This window comes from Phaenicophaeus curvirostris, chromosome 5 (genome assembly GCF_032191515.1).
Source record: "Phaenicophaeus curvirostris isolate KB17595 chromosome 5, BPBGC_Pcur_1.0, whole genome shotgun sequence".
NCBI classification, from domain to species: Eukaryota; Metazoa; Chordata; class Aves; order Cuculiformes; family Cuculidae; genus Phaenicophaeus; species Phaenicophaeus curvirostris.
In genome coordinates, this window is record NC_091396.1 from 58,829,717 (window position 1) to 58,850,197 (window position 20,481).

The 20,481-nt window shown below is 40.7% G+C and overlaps 1 protein-coding gene across 3 annotated transcripts in view; it reads right to left on the minus strand.

Moving 5' to 3' along the window:
• Positions 1-3,101: 3,101 nt before the first annotated feature.
• The window catches only part of ESR2 (estrogen receptor 2), a 31,174-nt gene continuing 13,794 nt past the window's right edge, over positions 3,102-20,481 (minus strand). For all 3 annotated transcript variants that reach the window (XM_069858885.1, XM_069858886.1, XM_069858887.1), the window contains 5 exons: positions 15,185-15,484; positions 10,957-11,095; positions 8,639-8,772; positions 6,784-6,958; positions 3,102-5,880 (listed from right to left, as the gene is read on the minus strand). In XM_069858885.1, coding sequence (XP_069714986.1) covers positions 5,691-5,880; positions 6,784-6,958; positions 8,639-8,772; positions 10,957-11,095; positions 15,185-15,484 — 938 coding nt within the window. In that variant the 3' untranslated portion in view covers positions 3,102-5,690. The remainder of the gene's footprint in view (positions 5,881-6,783; positions 6,959-8,638; positions 8,773-10,956; positions 11,096-15,184; positions 15,485-20,481) is intronic.

Below are 20,481 nucleotides of genomic sequence, written 5' to 3' on the forward strand. Positions count from 1 at the left end.
TGTCACTGGCCTCCAGCTGGATTTCACACCATTTCCCACCACTCTCTGGGCCCGGCCAGCCAACCAGTTTCCCCCCCAGGAGAGTGTGCGCCTGTCCAGGCCAGAGGCTGACAGTTTCCGAATCAGAATGCTGTGAGAAACTGTGGCAAAGGCTTTACTGAAGTCCAGGAAGATTCACAGCCTTTCCCTCATCCAGCAGCTGAGTCACTTTGTCATAGAAGGTGATCAGGTTAGTTTGGCAAGACCTGCCTTTTGTGAACCCATGTTGACTGGGCCTGATCACCCAGTTCTCTTGCATGTGCTTCATGAGAGCACTCAAGATCACCTGCTCCATGACTTTCCCTGGCACTGAGGTCAGACTGACAGGCCTGTAGTTGCCTGGGTCCTCCCTGCGACCCTTCTTGTAGACGGGCACATCAGCCAGCCTCCAGTCCAGTGGAACTTCCCCAGTCTTCCAGGACTGTTGGAACATGATGGAAAGGGGTTTGGCCAACACTTCTGCCAGCTCCTTCAGTACCCTTGGGTGAATCCCATCCGGCCCCATAGACTTGTGGGTGTCTAGTCGGGCAAGCAAGGCTCTGATCACCTCCTCTTGGATCATGGGAGCCTCATTTTGCTCCTGTGGCTCCCGGGTTTGTACACAGACTGAACAACTTTCTTTACAATTAAAGACTGAGGCAAAGAAGGCATTAAGTACCTCAGCCTTTTCCTCATCCCCTGTCACTGTTTTTCCTTCTGCATCCAATAGGGACTGTATGGTCTCCCTAGTCCTCCTTTTATCATTTATATATTTATAGAAGGATTTTTTGTTATCTTTCACAGACTTGGCCAATCTGATTTCTAGTTGAGCCTTAGCCCTTCTGATTTTTTCTCTACACAATCTCACTTCCCTCCTGTAATCCACCCAAGAGGCCTGTCCCCTCTTCCAGAGCCCAGAAACATTTCTCTTCTTGTTGATATCACTCAAGATCTCTCTGCTCAACCAAGCTGGTTTTCTCCCCTGCCATTTTTTTTCTGGAACATGGGGATGGCTTTCTCCTGAGCTGCTAGGATTTCCTTTTTGAAGAGCTCCCAGCCCTCATGGGCTCCCTTGCCCTTAAGTACTGTCTCCCATGAGACTTTCAGTCTATTCATTGCTACTGTCCTGCTAACCACCCTCTTCACTTCACCTAGAACAGAAAACCCTATCATCTCATGATCGCTTTGTCCTAGGCGTCCACCTACTGCCACATCCCCCACAGGGCCTTCTCTGTTCACAAACAGCAGGTCCAGGAGGGCACCCTCCCTTGTTGGTTCATTCACCAGCTGTGCAAGGAAGTTGTCTTCCACACACTCCAGGAGCCTCCAGGACTGCTTCCTTTCTGCTCTATTGTACTTCCAGCAGATATCAGGAAGATTGAAGTCTCCCACAAGAACAAGAGGCATTGATCTAGAGATTCACCCCAGCTGTTTATAGAAGAGCTCATCAGCTGCTTCTCCTTGGCTGGGTGGTCTGTAACAGACTCCCATCACAAAATCTACCTTCTTATGGGCTCCTCTGATTTTAACCCACAGGCACTCAATTTCCTCATCCCCACAATCCATCTCAATGGTGTCCAAGTCCTCCCTTACAAAGAGGGCTACCCTGCCTCCTCTCCTACCCTTCCTGTCCCACCTGAAGAGTTTGTAACCCACCATAGCTGCACTCCAGTTATATGAGTCATCTCACCATGTTTCCGTGATGGCAACGACACCATAGGCTCCTTGCCCTATGACAGCTTCCAGCTCTTCCTTCTTATTCCCCATGCTGTGTGCGTTGGTGTAGACACACTTTAGCTGAGGTGCCAAGCCTTCAGCCCTCTTAGAGGGGACAGAGATTGTTCCCAATTGCCTGGTAATGGAGTAACTAGCTCCAGAGTGCCTGTATCTCCCTTACCACCCCCAGGTGTGTTCACCCCCACTTTCTGTGTGGTGAGGTACTGGTGGTCCTCACCAGCACACCCTCTCCGAAACACCAGTGCCCCATGTCCAGGCTTGCTCCTGTCTAGCCTGGGCTCAACCCCCTCCCCCTTCACATCTAGTTTAAAGCTCGATTTATGAGCTTAGCTAGGTTTCTAGCAAGGGCTTTAGCCCCCCTAGGAGACACACATGTCCCATCCTTAGGAACAAAGCCTGGGGTGCGTGAGCACTATGAATACTCTGGGGGGGGTTCTTTCTTTCCTTCATACTTTATGTCACTTTCTTTCTTTCTTCCTTTTAAATCCATGGCAACTGGCACTATTGCACAAGCCAGGTTTCACAGTATCACAGAAATCATTAAGGCTGGAAAAGACTTCTAGGATCACCAACTCCAACTGTCACCCTCACCTCTGTGAATATTCCAGACTGCAGCCTAATTTCTTCAAGGAGAAACAGTCACCTCTGGTCAGGTCCCAGCTCAGTAGCAGGAGTTGAGGTACAGCAGGGCAGTGAAGGAAAGCTCCTCGGCACTCCATTCATTCATGCTGAAACTGGAAAAGCCCCCCAGTTTCTAAACAAAAAAGCAGCATGGCAGCTCTGCACAGGCCTGGCAGGAACATAGAATCATAGAGTGGGTTGGGTTGGAAAAGACCATAAAGACCATCCAGTTCCAAAGCCCCTGGCATAGGCAGACACATCTCCCACTGGATCAGGTTGTCCCAAGCCCCAACCAACCTGGCCAGGGAAGAGGCAGCCACAACTTCTCAGGGCAACTTGTGCCAGTGCCTCACCACCCTCACAGGAAAAAAACTTCTTTCTAATACCTACTCTAAATCTCCCCTCTTTCAACTTAGAATTGTTACCCCTGGTCCTATCCCTGCAATCCCTGACAAAGAGCCCCTCCCCAGCTTTCCTGTAGGCTCCCTGTCAGTACTGCTACAAGGTCCCCCTCAAGCCTTCTTTCCTCCAGGCTGAACAGCCCCAACTCTCTCAGCCTGTCCTCACAGGGCAGATGCTCCAGCCCTTAGATCATCTTCATGGCCTCCTCTGGACTCACTTAAACAGATCTGTGTCCTTCCTGCGCTGATGACTCCAGAACTGAACACAGGACTCCACAAAGGGTCTTAAGAGAGCAGAGAAGAGGGGCAGAATCACCTCCTGACCTGCTGCTCACACTTCTTCTGGTGCAGCCTGGGATACGATTGGCTTTCTAAGATGCAAGCACACATTGTCAGCTCATGTTGAGATTCCCATTCACCAACAGACCCAGGTAGTTCTCTTCAGGGCTACATGGACTTGCTTCACACCAGGAATACAGCATCAGAGAGAGCCTGTGGGATACAGACCCGTGATGAACCCAATATTTCTTTCAAGAGATCAAGACACCGTTTTTTAGCCATTTTGCCTCAGAGTTCCCTGTTTAATAAACTGTGCTGTTTTAGAGGTGTACACCTTCCCCTTATCCAAGCAGGAATACAGGTACATTAATCCAGAGAGCTGGTAGCTGTTGGCTTTTCCCCATTTGAAAACATTAGTAGTAACTCTTAATAAAATGATATTCAACAAACTATTACCTGTGACAAAAAAAAAAAATCTGTGAAAATCACATCATTTTCCTAGTTGCGCTGTGCTAGTAACAGTATATATAGATCACAGAAAGTAGCACAGGTCTGCAGCATCACTCTTTTAAAAAGTCAGTCTGGAGCATATTTCCAAGGAGAAGTTAATTTTATGATTTTTACCCACTCTTTCCCATTTTCTTTTGAAGACATTTGTTTCAAACTTCCATATAAATTCGACACTTCTAAAGCAAACCAATGAACCAGAACAAAAAATCACTTACACATTTCTTTGAAAATCTGTATTAAACAAAACAATTACACAGGATAAGAAAAATCAGAAGAACAATACAACAGGCATTGAGGCCAGAAGGTGTTCAAGCCCAAGAAACACTGAAACACATCTGTTTCATAGCAAAGTTCCTTCCAAATTAAAGTACCAGTGAATTCCAGACTGCACTCATCTATTTTCACTTCTTTTTGCAGTAAATAGTCACTCATTTAGAAGGGCACTACTATATTACAGTTTCTGAAAGACAATAAAAAGGTAGCTAGTAAAAATATGGACCATCAGCAGCATCTGGTAAAACAAGACAATTGATTTGTTTAGCTCACTGAAAACTCTTTATGCATCTCCTATAAAAAATATTCTCCTTGGCTTTTAAAAACCAACAAGATTGAAGGTTTGACTAATACTCAAAGTATGCAAATGGCATCATGATTCAAATCCCTAATCCAAAAGATTTAGTGGCTCAAAACACACTTTTGGTGTAATCCCAATTTAATTTCATCATACCTGAAATGCCCAGAATATACATGCATTACATTTAAATATATCCATTTAGAGTGACCTCAATTCTAGCTCACAACATCATGAGATATGGGCAGTTGCCAGAACAAATGATGCCATCCTGCTCTTCACTGAGGTCCCCGGCCAGGCTAGTTCCTCTGCTTGTTTTTAGTGCCTCTGGGAACCAGCACAACAGGGAGCTTTAAAGCCACATCTTTGGTGAAATTCAAACAAGTCATCACACTTGCAAGACAAAATAAGAGCCAGAAACATCAGTACCCACCCCTCTCCCCTGCTCTTCAAGGGATCTTATACAAGATATAAAAGCAACTGTATAAGGTTCCATGCACTTTGTAAACAAGCAAGCAGCAAACCTGCGGGCAGCAAGCGGTTCCCATCCACTGCCTCATCACCTGCAAGAGGTTTCAGGTGGACAGGATTCCACACGTGAGTCAAAAGAGGAGGGAAGATGTTTTGTTTCCAGCTGATTTCACACACCCCAATTAGCAGAGCATATACAAATGCAAACAGTTAATATTCACAGAGCAACCTCTTGTACCTAAATATTATAGTAGATTTAACATCATTAATAAATATATAAAACAACATGTTAATTTCACAGACAAAAACACATTTTGAAGATCAGCATTGTCTGAAGTATCTAGGCAATTTGGTCATTGTTTAAAGCACTGAAGAATTATACACACATAATAATGTGAGAGTTAAGAACAGGCTCACACAGTATGAACTCCAGCTTGGCTTAACGTTTCTGAAGAGGCTCTGAACTGGTCTAGAAGCTATTCTGAATGACCTTCATGTGAAGGCCCTTGCAGCCATTGCATATTTAAGAAAATAAGAAACCCTTTACACTGTACATATCTCGGCACTTCATCTGGATCAGCAAAGCAGGTATTCCCCAGGGACCAGCAGACACAGTGGATCTGTCCCAAATGATGCTGCTCTATATTTCATACTTTCTCATAATGAAAGGAGATTGTCTAGTCAGTGCTTGAAAGCCTTGGTCTGGGAGATGCAGAGCTAGGTGCTCACTCCTGGCCCCGAGACAGACTTTTGTCATCTTAAACCAGGACTTTTATCTCTGTCTCAGTAATGAATTTATCTCTGTCTCAGGAGAGGCAGTAATTCTCTCTCTCAGTACTATTCAGAGGCTTAATTTTGTAAGGTGCTTTTGAAGAGTCTTAGAAAAGGCACTGTAAAAGTGCAGGTATTATAATGTCAGAAGAACAGTGGTGTGTGTCCCACACGCCTTTCCCGAGATAGACACGTGCAAATCTAGAAGAGATGAGGACTCACACTTGGTTCAACTTCAGCAGTCCCATAGCAGTAGCTTTGTTTTCTCCCACAGCTTTTAAGAAGCTTCACATTTCTGTGTTTCAGCAGAATTACTGGGCTGCCCCATTTCGCAGACTGTCTCCAATCTCCATTTGTTCTACCGAGCCAAATTCAGGATGTATGACTGGGGACTTCCTTTGCCCTCGGAGAGTGTGTGCATTCAACATTTCCAGCAGCAAGTCATACACTGGGACCACATTTTTACACTTCATGCTCAGGAGATGCTCCATTCCTTTGTTACTGTGAAGGAGAATGGAAAATAAATCAGCACTCAGGGTCCAACAATGCAGAGAGGGAAGAGAGGCTCATGACTTCAAGGAAGTCCTTTTTTTTTATTAGGTATTAAGAGGATTTAACTGCTGAATTCCATGAGATTACTTACCACTATCAACAGTAATAACATACCAAGATACTTATGGGCCAAGTGTTTTACTATTCAGAGAACCGAGACTTGTTTTACACCATACAAACTGGCTTCAAAAATAATTCAGATGTGCTGACCCTATTGAAATCAAAGAGGAAAATCTCTTTGATGCTGGAAATGCAGGAGCTTTATACAAAAGGGGAATGTACAGCGTGTAGCTTTAGTGACTACCTAACCTCTCCTACCTGGTTAAGTAGAAAGCCCAAACTAACCCGTCTGACTACAAACAATTTGTTTCCTCTCTGCATTTCCAGTGTCAGATCTTGCAGCTGGCTACAGGTATTAAAAGTCTTTTTTTTTTTTTTTCACTCAGGAAGATACCATGACACCTTGTTAACTTGAATGCTCTGTGGCAGTACCACAACTCTGACTAGCAGGAGGTGACCACTGCCATTGCAGTTGCACATATGTGTATTTCAGACACACTCAAGTTTTTGGCATCAACTTTCTGTTATTATTGATAAATATTTCAGGCAGATGTATAACAAACAATTTAATATAATTCAGTTGAGGCAACATTTTAATATTGACACAACATTTCTGAGTGCCAGCAAGCACTTGAGTATATTGCCTATTTAGTTATGCTAGGATGGAAAGCCTTAGAATGAACAGAGATGAAGAGCAGTATTCTCTCAGGAGCGCTCCAGAGTTCAAGCCTTGTTTAGTCGCTGTAATAAACACTAACACCTTACGTGTTACACACATTCTGTAAGATTTACCTTGCGTGTCTGACATGAGAAAGGAGCATCAGCAAATTGGCCAGGCGAGTTGTCTGCTGCTGCGAGGGGATTCCACTTTTTGCGATAACCCACACCAGTGCATCTGTGACTACATTCAGCAGGTGATGCAATTTCCTGTTGCTTTCAGGTTCTTCTGCTGACAAGGGAAACATGCCTAAACACAGAAGAAAAAAAAGTACTCCCTGCTCATAAGGAAGAAAGAAGAGCTATGACTGTGGATTTTTTCTGATATAATACTTCAACAAGATTAGAGAAGATGCATTTCCTGATACCTCACCTCAAGACTGTATGAATGATGCTCCATCTGCCACACTACGCTTCAACTTACATTCCTTTGCCAAAATTTGCTGACTGCATCATTGGCAAACTGAGTCATTCTCCCAAATCCTCCCAAGACAACATGTTGAACACAGACCCTTCAGTACAGAGAATGGACATGCTCTCCATTAACCAGAGTATTTTTCCTTTGAATGACTCTGTACTTTGTAGTTTAGTAACAATATGAATTACAACATTATGCTTGCTCTAATCCCTTCCTTTCCTTTTTCCTCTAAGTATATCCTAGGGAGGGAGAAGAACACGATGAGAGACACTGCTCGTAGACTGACACTGTCTTGGTCTCCCTGTAGCTCAAAGGGTGGCAATAAAAAGGACTTGTCTACAGTGAGAAACTTTAAAAGTCAGCAAAAGCCAAAAAAAAGAGGTTGGGGTTACGGAGAGGAAAGAGAAAAAATCACCACTACGAAGGTCTGGAAACGCACAGTAACATTACTGATAGAACAGTAGAGGTATGGGGGGGCAAGGGGGAAATCCTTTCAAATATACTTATGGAATGACAGAGTTCCAGAAAACCTCAAATATTAGGAGTAAAAGATAACCTTTGACAAGAAAGGAGAGCAGGGAGGGGCAAAAGGAGAGGGTTTTTCGGGAGGTGGGGCCTTGAAGAAAATATGGTTAATGAACATGAGGTTTTGTTCCTTTCTTTTAGTTGGCTGCCTCATTGGCTGTTGTGGTTTATTTTTAAGAAAACAAGAACAACTTTTTTTTGTTTAGTGAAATAATTGTATCCATTTACAAGCTAGTAGGGTAGTGTATGGACTATTCCCTTTAAAAACTGGGCTGAGAATTATGCACCAGATTCTTGCAGAAAACAGTATACATAAATAGGTGTTATTTTGTTGTTGGTTTGGGGTTGGTTTTTTTTTGTGACAACATTAATTACAAAATGTTCTTAGGAATAATCTTAATTTACTGCAGACTACTCTAAACTAGCAAACACATTCCTGTTTGCCCCGTGTAAAAAGCTGCAAGGCAAACTTCTATCTTGAAATTAAACTTGCAGAACTGTTAAGCACTTTCAATCATTTCTATCAATTAATTACCATTAAATAGGATCATTTAAGCCAAATTAATCATCACTCAGTTGAGTATCTAGTTTTACTACAATAAAGAATGAAGGACAGTTTTGTAGAGCTGTACAGCAACTTTACGCATGACTGGGATCCACAGAGAAATGAGCAAAAGTTCTCATTAAAATGAACATACTCTGGACAGTCTGGGCCATGAGCCCCAACTTGTGAGAAGCTTTCAGACTTTGGGCCATTCATGCAGTTCTTACAATAGGACATAGACCCTAAATACAGCAAATGATGCAGCTCTGAAGTTTCTTGAGCAAAGATCCTTACAATCTGACAGTTAGAAATCCTTTCCCATTGTTCTCTTTCAGCAGCTTTAGCTCATTTGATATTTCCACCATTTTTAGAGGGCAATTTCCCAGCCACCCTTGAAATAAAATGTACAATTTGATGAGGGTGACAGTTAACCGCATACTCACTAGAATTGAGGAGGATCATTGCCTTGACACACAAATACTCCTTGTGCTGCAGCTTCAGCTCTCGGAACCTGGAGGTCATGGCCAAGAGCATATCAAAGATCTCCAAAATTCCCTCTACGCATTTCCCCTCATCCCTATGGAAACACATTTAAAACATTACCAAAAAAGTAGAATTAAGGAACTCTTACTCAGCCAGATAAAAGTCAGAGCATGAAGGAGTCTGCAAAAGTCTTATCCATCTCATCTTTGTGAGAATTCAAAAGGTTCTGTCATGAAATCTAAATTGAGAATTACACTGATATAAAAGGTCAGCACCTCTGAGAAACTGATTTCCTCTTTAAAGCACATGCAGGACTGACCACAGTTAAGCATGACCATATTTCTGTAAGAAGCTTTAACTGAAGCACAGGGTGCAGTAGCACCTTAAATTGTCTTCCTGATTTGTTTCACAAGGAATTAATAACACAGCCACTGACATTGCTGTTTGTACCTGACGGAGGCCTCAGGACTTGGTGAACAAGGTAGACTCCCTGAAATAAGTTTCTTGGAACAATAAGACATTTTTAAAGAACAAAAGATCCTCTACTCCCATTCTCCAGCGCCTCCTTCTTTGAAGGTGTTTAAATGTGGATAGAGTTATGGGGGTTTAGATCGGCTATTTTTATGTCTGCAAGTGTTTGCTGAATATAAGTTTCTCCATTCTGTATATTAGAAATGGTCCCATCTTCAAAATTAAGCAGCAGCACATTTCAGGCCACTGAAGTTACTGTTCCACTTTTCAGTTTTGCTCTATGTCACAGTATTCAATGCTTCTTATACTGCCTGTAAAATAAGACTTTTTTTCCCCTCTGTAATGCTTTTTATACAGATTTAAGCATAGCACTGCAGGAGAATTAAAGATCTTTACTCCTCTACTGGATCCCTTGAGGAAGGTGGTGAGCCTTCAGGCCGAGAGGCTGGCACAGGCAGATAACACCAACCAGGCACAGCAAGTACCGCTGTAGAAAGGCAGCTGCCTGAGTACTGTCTATTTTCCCGTGTTCCTTATAGCAAGGAAGAATTTTTAGCTTTGGAGAAGGACAGGCAGCTACAAGTTTCACAACCAAGACAGAAGCATCAGAGAAATACTTGTCTACAAAGATTATACGGGAAATGTATCTGAAGTTGACCTAAGATAACAGTCAAATTACAGACCAGTTTCATACACACATACCTTAAAAAATAAAATCACAGCATGCCCAGATGCCTGCTAGCTCCCACTCTGCTTTGTCTTGTGGAGAATGCATCGAATAAGCTCGCTCTATTCAGCACATTTTAGTTCCAAGGAACTAAATGTATCATACATTTTCAGCAATTTCTTATCATTGCATTGAACAAAGCAGCGTGTCCTTGCATAGCATTTTATATGAGCAGATAATAATTTATTTTATACCTTCTATAAATTAAATTTCTCTTACTAACCTGTTTCATTTTTCTTCTCTACACTGATGATTGTTATTGAGCTCAAGTCATGGAACTAGTACAGATCTGAATTTCCCCAGGTTGAAAAGGCTGAGACATTTTAAGCCAGCCCAAGAGAATAGGTTGTTTCTCTGACTTTTTACCAATGTGAAGCCCAGGTCAATTCCTTCTTAGGTCATGTAGAAAAATACCTTTACTAATTCATATTGTGCTGGTACATGATGTTATGGAGAAATAATTTTTAATCTTGCAAACACTGCTGTACCTTGAAAAAAACCACTCAGTACTGAAAAGCAACCTAGAGGTTTTTTAATCTCTCCTGGCTACTGCTGTCATGTTCATTATTATAACTATTTATGAAGTCTGCACTAGGAACAGGAAAAAAAAACCAGGTAGAAAAGCTACTTAAAATAATTATAATACGGCCTGACACTATGTCTGCTTTTTTTGAGGGGTAGGGGCAGAAAATCTGTCAGTTGGAAGAAATCATTTGACAATGTAGTACATTGTGTTGGCATGTCTCCAGTTTCAGCATCTAGAGATCAGAGCCAAAAAGAACAAAACTAAAAAAAGATGTGAAAAATACAGCAAAACTTCACACTGTCATGTGCTACATGAATTAAGGAACTGGAAAGTTCAACAATACTGTTTATACTAACCATTCCTTAAACCCCTGTAAGTACATATAACCTCAAGATGAAATTTTTAACAAATACAAGTAAAGGATATTGTTAGATAAACTATCAATAGCATCTCCCCTACCTAGTTATCTTCCTTTCACCCCGCCTCCAAACATGTTAATACAAAATGTTCTCAAGAAGTTCCAAGAACGTTCTCAAGAAGTTCCTTTCTCTTACCTGTCTAGTACAAGGTCTGGTGCAAAAATTAGTTTCCCAGGATGGTCGATTGATCTCCACATCAAACCAACCATTAAAACTTCCATCCAGCAGCTCTCTAAGAGTCTCACTTGGTCATACAGGCTGAGATCAATGAAGCCTAAAACGATGAAAAGATCATAAAATAAAGCTGTTAAATTCTCTGTTGTGATAAACAAGACTGAGTACCTGAGAAACAAAAAGAAACAGAAAGAATCATGAGTTACGAAGAAAGCCAGAAAAAAGGGCAGACATCAGAAGGACCATGCTGCCATGTCAAACAGGAATGTAAATATTTGTTGTCAAACATTTGAAAGAAAGCAGAGACTGCATAGTGTAAAACGCCTGGCCAGGGGATACAGGTTTCCCATACTTCTTTCCAGTCATCTGAGGTCTTAAAATGCACAAAGTATGTTTGTGCTTTTGCAGAATCTGCTGTCATTAATTTATACAAATGCTCCATATATTTTTAGTCTTAATAACCTACTAGGCTGAAAGGCAGTCGGTGACAGCCCTAGGTTGATATAAAAGGGATAATACGCACTCTCACTTATCACTGCTAAAAGCACTGCCTTACAAAATCAATAGCCTTGTCCCTTATTTTATAAGAAGGGTAAATAGTAGCCTATGAGTGGTACCTTCCCTCCTAGATTTCACTGTCACAGAATTTACTGTGGAATTCAAAGCCAACAACAGATTATCTGCCAGAGATGCACTCGTAATTTTAAAACTGCTTTTAGAAAAATAATCATGTAAGAGCAAATAGTATAAACTGAGAGCAGCAGTTTCCTGGGAAACAATGGCCCAAAGATATTTCTGAAGTTTATATTTCAATATACATTTACACAGACATGATCTGATTGCTCTAGTACAACCAAAGCAGTTACCGGTTTTAAACATTATCTCAGTTGAGCTGGATGTCAGACTGAGCCCCAGCATTTGATCTACAGATAGAGATCCAGATTTATTCTAGATGTCCTCTGCTAAACTCACATTATCTGTACCAGCAGTATGGTTTATGACCACTGAGCATAGCTGTTAGAAGGACTGTACCTTTCCTCTTCCTAAAAGTCTTATGCTTTAAAGATCAGGGACAGCACATCACCGCCACAGCTTCTATTGCAGTGTCAGAAGGGCCATTTCATTTGCTGCAGAGTACCTTAAACTACCTATTTTTCTATGGCTGTAGTACATGTCCTTTAAATCATGTGTGCTATGCCTAATCATTTAATTAGAATTTACTAAGACAGACAAAAAAACCCCTTGTGCTGGATGTGCAGTAACTAGCAAAAGGCACGCTGCTCTGGTAGCCACATACTATATTGCATAATGAATCCAAATTTCAATATTATGACAACATCCTATTGATTAGCAACATAAGTTCATCACTGAACCATGTTCAACTCTCTTAGACTAGGTCAACAAAGTAGAAGGCAATTATAGACGTTCTGTTCTGCTATCTGACAACTCAGAATTAAAATACTTGGAATTCAGAAGGAAAAAAATCCAAGCGTCAACAGCTATTTTACTGAGCAACAACAAAAATACAATCCATTAAGCTAAAAGTACAGACAAAAATACAGTCACAGAGCAAACCTCATAACAAAATGAGGTCATTAAATATTAAATAAAAATAAAAACGAACAACCCAAAGATTTATCTTTCCCATGCAGGCAGAAAGTTACTGTTAACATAAACATCTATAAGGAAAAATAAAAATATTTCCCTTTACTTTTGGTGAGTGTTAGAACTAGATGTAATAATAATTTAGAGGTGAAAATGGACTTTTTAGCCAGCTACACAAAAGCAAATATTCAGCTTTACATAAAATAAAATTACTGTTCACTGGTCCATTATTCAAGAACTCTACTTTTTTTTTTATTCCTCCAGGAAGCAGAGCATGGGCCTGAATGATTAACTTCAGGCAAGAAAAAACCTGAAAATTCTATGTACTAAGCTCTAGCCATCACAGCTATTATAATGGAAAAAAAAATAAATCTATATTCAAGTAAATGCTCTAACTACCATACAACATGGCAATAATAATTAGGTTCATACTAAACATCACATCTACTATGGGCATTGTTCTAAAATGGTGTTTACTTCACAGAATCACTAGGTTGGAAAAGACCCACAGGATCATCGAGTCCAACCATTCCTATCAATCACTAAACCATGCCCCTCAGCACCTCATCCACCCATCTCTTAAATACCTCCAGGGAAGGTGACTCAACCACCTCCCTAGGTAGCCTGTTCCAGTTCCCAGTGACCCTTTCCGTGAAATATTTTTTCCTGATGTCAAGCCTGAACCTCCCCTGGCGGAGCTTGAGCCCATTCCTTCTTGTCCTGTCCCCTGTCACTTGGGAGAAGAGACCAGCCTCCTCCTCTCCACAACTGTACTTCTGGTCTGTGCAACAGGTGTGAACAGAAAAACCAAACACCTATGCTAAACTGTAAGCATTCCCAGGAACTATTTTGAGAGGGTGCTGGCCTCGCAGTTTGAAACGTTCGATATTAATGACAAAACCACAATCACTTTGCAAATGAATAGCATGGTTTAAGATGCTCACGCTGTGCAAGCATCTCCTCCTCAGCAGCTTAGCAGCTGACCTGGAATCAGCACACCCTAAAACCATCACACCTGAACCCTCAAATTCAATGGTTGAGCTGTGGGGACCATCATCGGTAACTAGGAGATGTGGTCCAGCAGCTGGAGCTGATAGCATCATCAGCCACTCCGTCTACATCAGAAACCGGATACGGTTCTTAAATTCTTCATTTAAGGATTATAAGTAACATTCTCCAACAAGCTTGTTTCCTGCACTGTGTATGCACTCAAGTTTGTTCCTAGATGCAAGGATTACTGCCATGTCTTCCTGTGTGCCTGTTTAAGCAGCAGTAAGTGCTATTTATAGGGCACACGCGTGACAGGACGAGGGTGCACACCAGCATAAAATCCAAGAGAGGAGCCATGGTGTGCTGGCTCCTCTGTCCTAATGGATGTAGGATTTGGACTATCAGATGCACTGCAGAACATATTAGCCATGCAAGGGAAGCACAGCCATAGGGATCACTTCTAGCAGAGTACTATACCTGAAAGTAAGGATTAAGCCCTGTGCTGCTATATGTCCATCGATTATTCAATGTTACTTTCTGCTCACTGCTATCAGTTGGTCACATTAGCGCTCACTAAAGTGCCACAGAATGAGGTTTAGTCTATGCCAGCCAGCAAGTTTTTCTGCACAACTTTGTCTGCTATCTCCTCTGTGTTTTGCCTGCTTTTATTCTGGCTTTCATTCTTTATTCTGACTGTTTTAATCATAGAATCATAGAATAACCAGGTTGGAAGAGACCCACCGGATCATTGAGTCCAACCATTCCTATCAAACACTAAACCATGCCCCTTAGCACCTCGTCCACCCATGCCTTAAATACCTCCAGGGAAGGTGACTCAACCACCTCCCTGGGCAGCCTCTGCCAGTGCCCAATGACCCTTTCTGTGAAAAATCATGGACACCTCAGGGGGAAGGAATTTAAAATGGTCACCACTTGTGCTTTGTAAGAAGTGAAATGGTACATGGTCACAACACTGAGACATTCAAGGCCATAACACGTGTAGCTAGACTTCAGAGCATATTCTTTGTGTTGCCAACAATCAAAAGCATCCTTATTGATTTTCTTTTTGAAGGAGAGCACATGATAATTCTGAGATCAGCACTATGTGCCATTTCGCAATATGGTGCTCTTCAACTGAAGCATTGCAGACACTCAGTGCTGGGACACACTTCAGTTTTCATCAACTGTATTAGAAACCTTCTATCAGGATTCAAGGAAATAATTTGGTCTTAAGTTGTTTTTTATAGCAAACTAGTTGATAACCCTTTTAATGAACCTTCTAAATCAGATTAATCAGGTATTTATAATTGATGAGGTAGAAATTACATGCAAAACCCACTATGATTTTTAGCAAAATGAACACCTATTTGACTAACAATAGATAGCAAATCATGGGCTAGGACATTTTCTAAATCAAAATACATTCAGGTGAATTACTGAGAGCACCAAATTGTCCATTACATTCTAGGACAAAAAGCTTAAGGTTTTCAGACTGCACATTTACTTTGCTCTACTATTATTTCAAGGTAGAGAATGATACATTAATGGTAGAAACATTGAACAAAATCAACAAAAAAAAGATCGAAATTCTTACCAGGTATTTTTTTGGCCCAACCAATCATGTGAACCAGCTCTTTGTCTGCCAGTTTTGTCAGGGACATCATCATGGACGCCTCTGTGAATGGTTTGCTGGGACGACTGACCAACACATTGGGAGGCTCCGCTTCAAGCAGCGTTAAAACAAACTGTTCTGGACTGACTGTGCTGAGTAGGATCTCTTTTACGCGAGTTGCTGTGTCACTATATTTCTTAGCTTTGTTAATGCAATGTACCTGATCTTCTGAATTACGATGGCGACGCAGGATCCGATATCCGCAACGTTCTCTTCTTGAGCCTGATATGAGAGGAACATGACTGCGTTGAAGTATTTTCCTTTCAGTGTTGCACTATGTAAATTCACATGTTCAAGGAGAAGGGCAAAACCTCGTCTTGTATGTTCTAATATTGAACATCAATTTTCAGGATTTCTAGAGCATTCAGCATTGACCTAACTTTGTTTCCACTGACTTCAGCTGAGGCTTTTATTTATTCTACTAAACAAAAAAATAATGTTAGAAAAAGTTTCTCTTTGAATTTCAGTTAAGTAACTTTAAAAGTCCATGGGAAAATTCCCATTGACATCAAGATTAATCAGGTCTTTAATGCAAATAAAAAGAGCTCTTTACGAATTCTATTTTAAAATTCTATTTTAGATGTAAACTGGGGGAAGAAAAGACGTCTGAAAGTCTGGGCCATGATACAGAGCAAATAGCTGAGCCAGAAGCACAGCTGGGCCTCACTGCCAGCTGAGTGTTCAGCTAGGGACTTGCTGAGTTGCACCTCATTTTCTCTCTATGTCCCATTAAGCCAGCAGGAGTTTCCCCAAAGCAAATTCAGATATCTATAACCAGGAGAAGCAAGCCCTCTGTTTGGACTTCTGTATGCAGAGCACCATTTTTGTTGCAAAGAGAAGTAATAAATTCCTGGAATTCATTTATTTTTCATTCTGACAGCACCAAGCTGTCTCCAGCTCCCTGTCAGTGTTATTGGTGGGACCACTGTTATCTGTTCTTGCCTAGCTGCCATGGAAAGGGTCTAATGGCATCTCCAAAAATGTGTTATGGGCATTTGTTAAAACCTTCAGCCATACCTTCTACAAGGATTACAAATAATCCTTGGCAGTAACTGATGTGCAAGATTGTACCATCTTAAAAATCAGGATATTTAAAAACATTAAGTTAATAAGAGATACCTAGACTGGAACCCCGCAGCACTTAACATTTCTAATATCACAGCTGAATTGTCCTCTGAATCATTTTGAATTTAATTTTTTGTGCTAGTCATACTCACATATTATACTCAAAGGTTGAATTTTCAAAGATCTAATAATGACTGTGTTAACATAAATCTATACCAGACAGATACTTAATATTGCATACATAGACACCATGGAGTCTTAAAGCATAATAAGTTGTCTCTTTTGGTTTCAGTCCCACAACAAATTTGACAAAAGCATCCTTTCTGCTACTATCTTGACATTACTATTTTAATGAAGTCTTTTTTTATGTGTCACCTAAAGACTTCTTGCCCTGGCCCCAGATACTTCATTATCTGATTAAAGGCTTTGTAGGGAGTATGAAGACAAAGAAGCAAGGGAAAATGAAGATGGAAGAATCCCAAGAACCTAGTAATCAATGACAACAAGCAGACTGACCAGGTTACTCTCAGGACTATCAAAGAGGAATAACCAGCCTGTGGTCTGGGCATGACACTCAGCAGATAAGTTAACAAGAAAGGCTTTTCCCTTCACCTGGAGGGACCAGGCATTCCAAGTCATCTTCTAGAAAGATCAGAGGAGCTGCTGTCAGCTACTGGTAGGGCCATAGGTTTGACCAGCTACCAGAGACTTATTTGTGTCTGTTTATGTGTGCATTTGCAAGAGAGTTTGTGCACAAGGTATCTGGAAGAAGAGGTGATCCAAGGGCCAGCTTAACATTGATTTTCAAAAGCCAGTTACTGGAAAGATCCAGAGCACGTGTATGTTTCTGTGACCATTTGTGTCGGAGAAAGTCTGAGTACCAGCAACTGATGCGAGGTTGTGGGCTCGGAGGCTATCAGATGGTGAACTATGAGGATCCACGGGCCAAATATTTGACTGATTGAGAGTCTGAACACAGCTACTGGAAGGATCCATGTTGTTTAAATGCAAATATTGCCTCACTGCTGTGTTCTCATGAGGGCTATGTTTTCTGTCTATGCTGATCTATGTGGCTGACTGTGCCACTGTGCTAACCCATATGTCTATTAGCAAGCAATAAACATTTACAAGTGTTTATAAAGCTGTATATATTATAAATAATTATAGACCATCTTAACACTTGACTTAAGTAGACACAGAGATATTGATCAAACTGAGTAAAGGCACAGCAATAAAATGCTTACAGCTTCTCAGGTTAGGGACTATTGCTGAATTTACCACAATAAACTCTCTAACTATACATAATACCTAATATTAATTCATATAAAGGTAATTGAGACAACTGGAGAAGTGCACAAGATGATCAAGTCCACATCACTCTCCTTATTTAGAGTTATTCTTTGGGTAAGAAAACAGCTTTATTCAGCTGAGAATTCTGGACCAAAGGCAAGACCTCAAGCTACAGTACCATAGACCACATGGGTAAATTATCACAAGAGTATAAGATGCAGGACACTTTGGAAAAAAGTTATTAAAATGAGCCTGTTGTACATTCACCCATGAACAAGCTACACTAGGTATTACTGGCAGTGAAACGTGCTATACTTAAAGCAACTTCTGCTTTACAAATTCTTGGAAAATTACAAATGACCCTGTCGTCTGATACGGTGTGCACTTGCTGTCAATATTGATTTTGGACCCTGGCAACTGCCAATAGAACTGACCAGTTCAGCAGCAACTGCAGATTCTACCATTGAATGTAAAATAATCTGGTTTTGTAAGTGTTTGAGCTTAAAACTTGCTTAAGTATACATTATAACTCCAGTTACCTTTGAAAAAAGATGCAAATGTTCTGGTGAGTATGTCTGTATTCACAGAGCAGTCCTACTGACAAAGAAGCTACTGTCTGCTGTACACATGAGAACACGAGCTGAAATTACAGTAGTTTTTATAACAACTAAAATACAATTAATACATCTGATACCCAGAGAATGCCATAAAACATTTTTTCCCCACTTACTTTCTGTATGAGAAGTAATTTGCTGTATTCCAAAGTGCTATCAAGAAACTGCACGCAGCAGCCAAGCACAGGAGGAAATAAAGAGCCAAATCCTGAACTGTATCAGCCCACAGATAAGGCTATTTTTCTTTCTGCAATCTTGTGGAATGATGCCAGTGTTTAAGGGAAGTGGCCCTCCATCATGTTGCCCCTCATCCTCCTCTCTCAGGGTGGGAACTGGGCAGAAAGGAGCTTTATCTCTGGAACATTTTCAACACTGAGAACCAGTAGATGGGGAAAAAGAGGGAGGAAATAAAAGGTAAGTCTAGTTCAACAGGGAAAATGAAAAATTCTTACAGAAAAAGGTCTATTTGAGCCTCAGGAAGCAAAAAAAAAAATATGAGCATAGCTGCTCCCACAGCGGCTAAAGCCAAGTGGTAAAGCAACTCCCCTCTTCTTTACTGCCTTTGGCAAATAGCTCAGTCCATTTCAGCCTCCCCAGGTGAACACCAGAAACCTCCAAGAGAAGATCAGTTTTATCCTAATTTGCTCTATTTGCATTTGCTGGGCAGTTTACTGCAGTATTTCTGTTTTCTTTGTTCCTGGTGACAGTGCTTTGCAATTATTTTTCTACCATTGCTAGTAGTCCTAGTGCCAAATTTTAGCAGTTGCTTTCTTGTTTGGAACCCTAGGCAACACAGACTTCCTACAGAGACATTTGCAGATGCACTAAGCCCCCTATTGTGCTTTTGGCAATGATAGTGTATTTTGTAAGAAAATCCATTGTCACCTTAATCCATTGTCACAAAGCACCACCAACGTATCCTCCACTGCAATACCCAGAGCTTGTTGGGTTCTCTTCTCAAAGTTTATTAATGTGATGACACCCAAGAGAATTTCAGACCAGGAAACTCTAAAGTAACGCTTTCCTACTACCTCCTGCTCTTTTAAAAATGACATGTACTGCCTAATCACATTTACACACAGAAATGTGTGCTATATGCACGCTCACGTGTGTGCGATTTTTCCTCAAGTTGTACAGTGACGATATGCAAAATTGAGGATTTAAAGATTTGATGCAAACAGTACGAAGTATTTATGAAGACCTTTCATAAACTACAAAGTGGTAACTGAGGTTCTTTTATCACTTCTGCTGGACAACAAGTCTCCACCAAACAAAAATGCACTTACAAACCATTCTATGCTATCCAGTGGTTTAGCAGATGTGAATCAATGCATTCACTATGTGACCTAGAAAAGGTGCAAAGATGGGAAAAGGCCTTCATTAAAAAGAAAACATACGCTTTTATGGCTTTCTACAGTAAAAACCTGCTATTAAAGCACTGTTCTAACAAGAAAAACTTTGAAATATAATCACTCTGGTCTGCAGGAAATGGCATTTAAGTTTCATGCTACAAATAAAGTCTTAAAATCTGTCTGGTTTAAATGTCAGTCACCATATGTCCATGCATCAGATTTACTCACAGGTGCCTCTTAATACAACAGGCAAGTCAGACAATTCTGAGTAATTTTTACATTCCTTTTTCTGGAATTGTATTGTTAAGATTCTCATATTAAATTCTCAAGTCTCAAATTGCAGTGCTACTATTTAAAAATTTAATCTTTTAAAAACACAGTTCCTGTTTTTTTCCGGTTATAATGTCAAAGTGTCAGTTTTGATTTGGTATAGTCATTAACAGTCTATAAAAATTCATTATTGTAAGAAAATAAATTTTTGAATATGTGACAAGAGTAAAAGGAACACAGGCTAAGATGTAAGTACATATTATCATTACTTATTTCTTGCAATATCGTAGTTCCTGTGAGGTTTAATCACAAACCAGGACAACTGGACAATTAGAATAAAAGGATTAATTTAAGGAAAGCATTGTAGAGAACAACCTTATAATGTCATAGTGGAATCTAACTTTAAAAAAATCCTCCAACTCCAGAACTGGGGCTTGATAGAAACCCCTGCTGGAAAAACTTTGAGTAAAAGTCTCAGTCATAAAGATCAACAAGACAGTCGTACCATTCGGAAAGTAAAGTTTCCAAAGGAGTCTCAGTTGCAAGCATAAGGCTTTCTTTCTGGAGGCTGGACAGCACAGGTAGCTAAGACCATATTAATGAAAAACATTATTGCAGAAGACTGGAA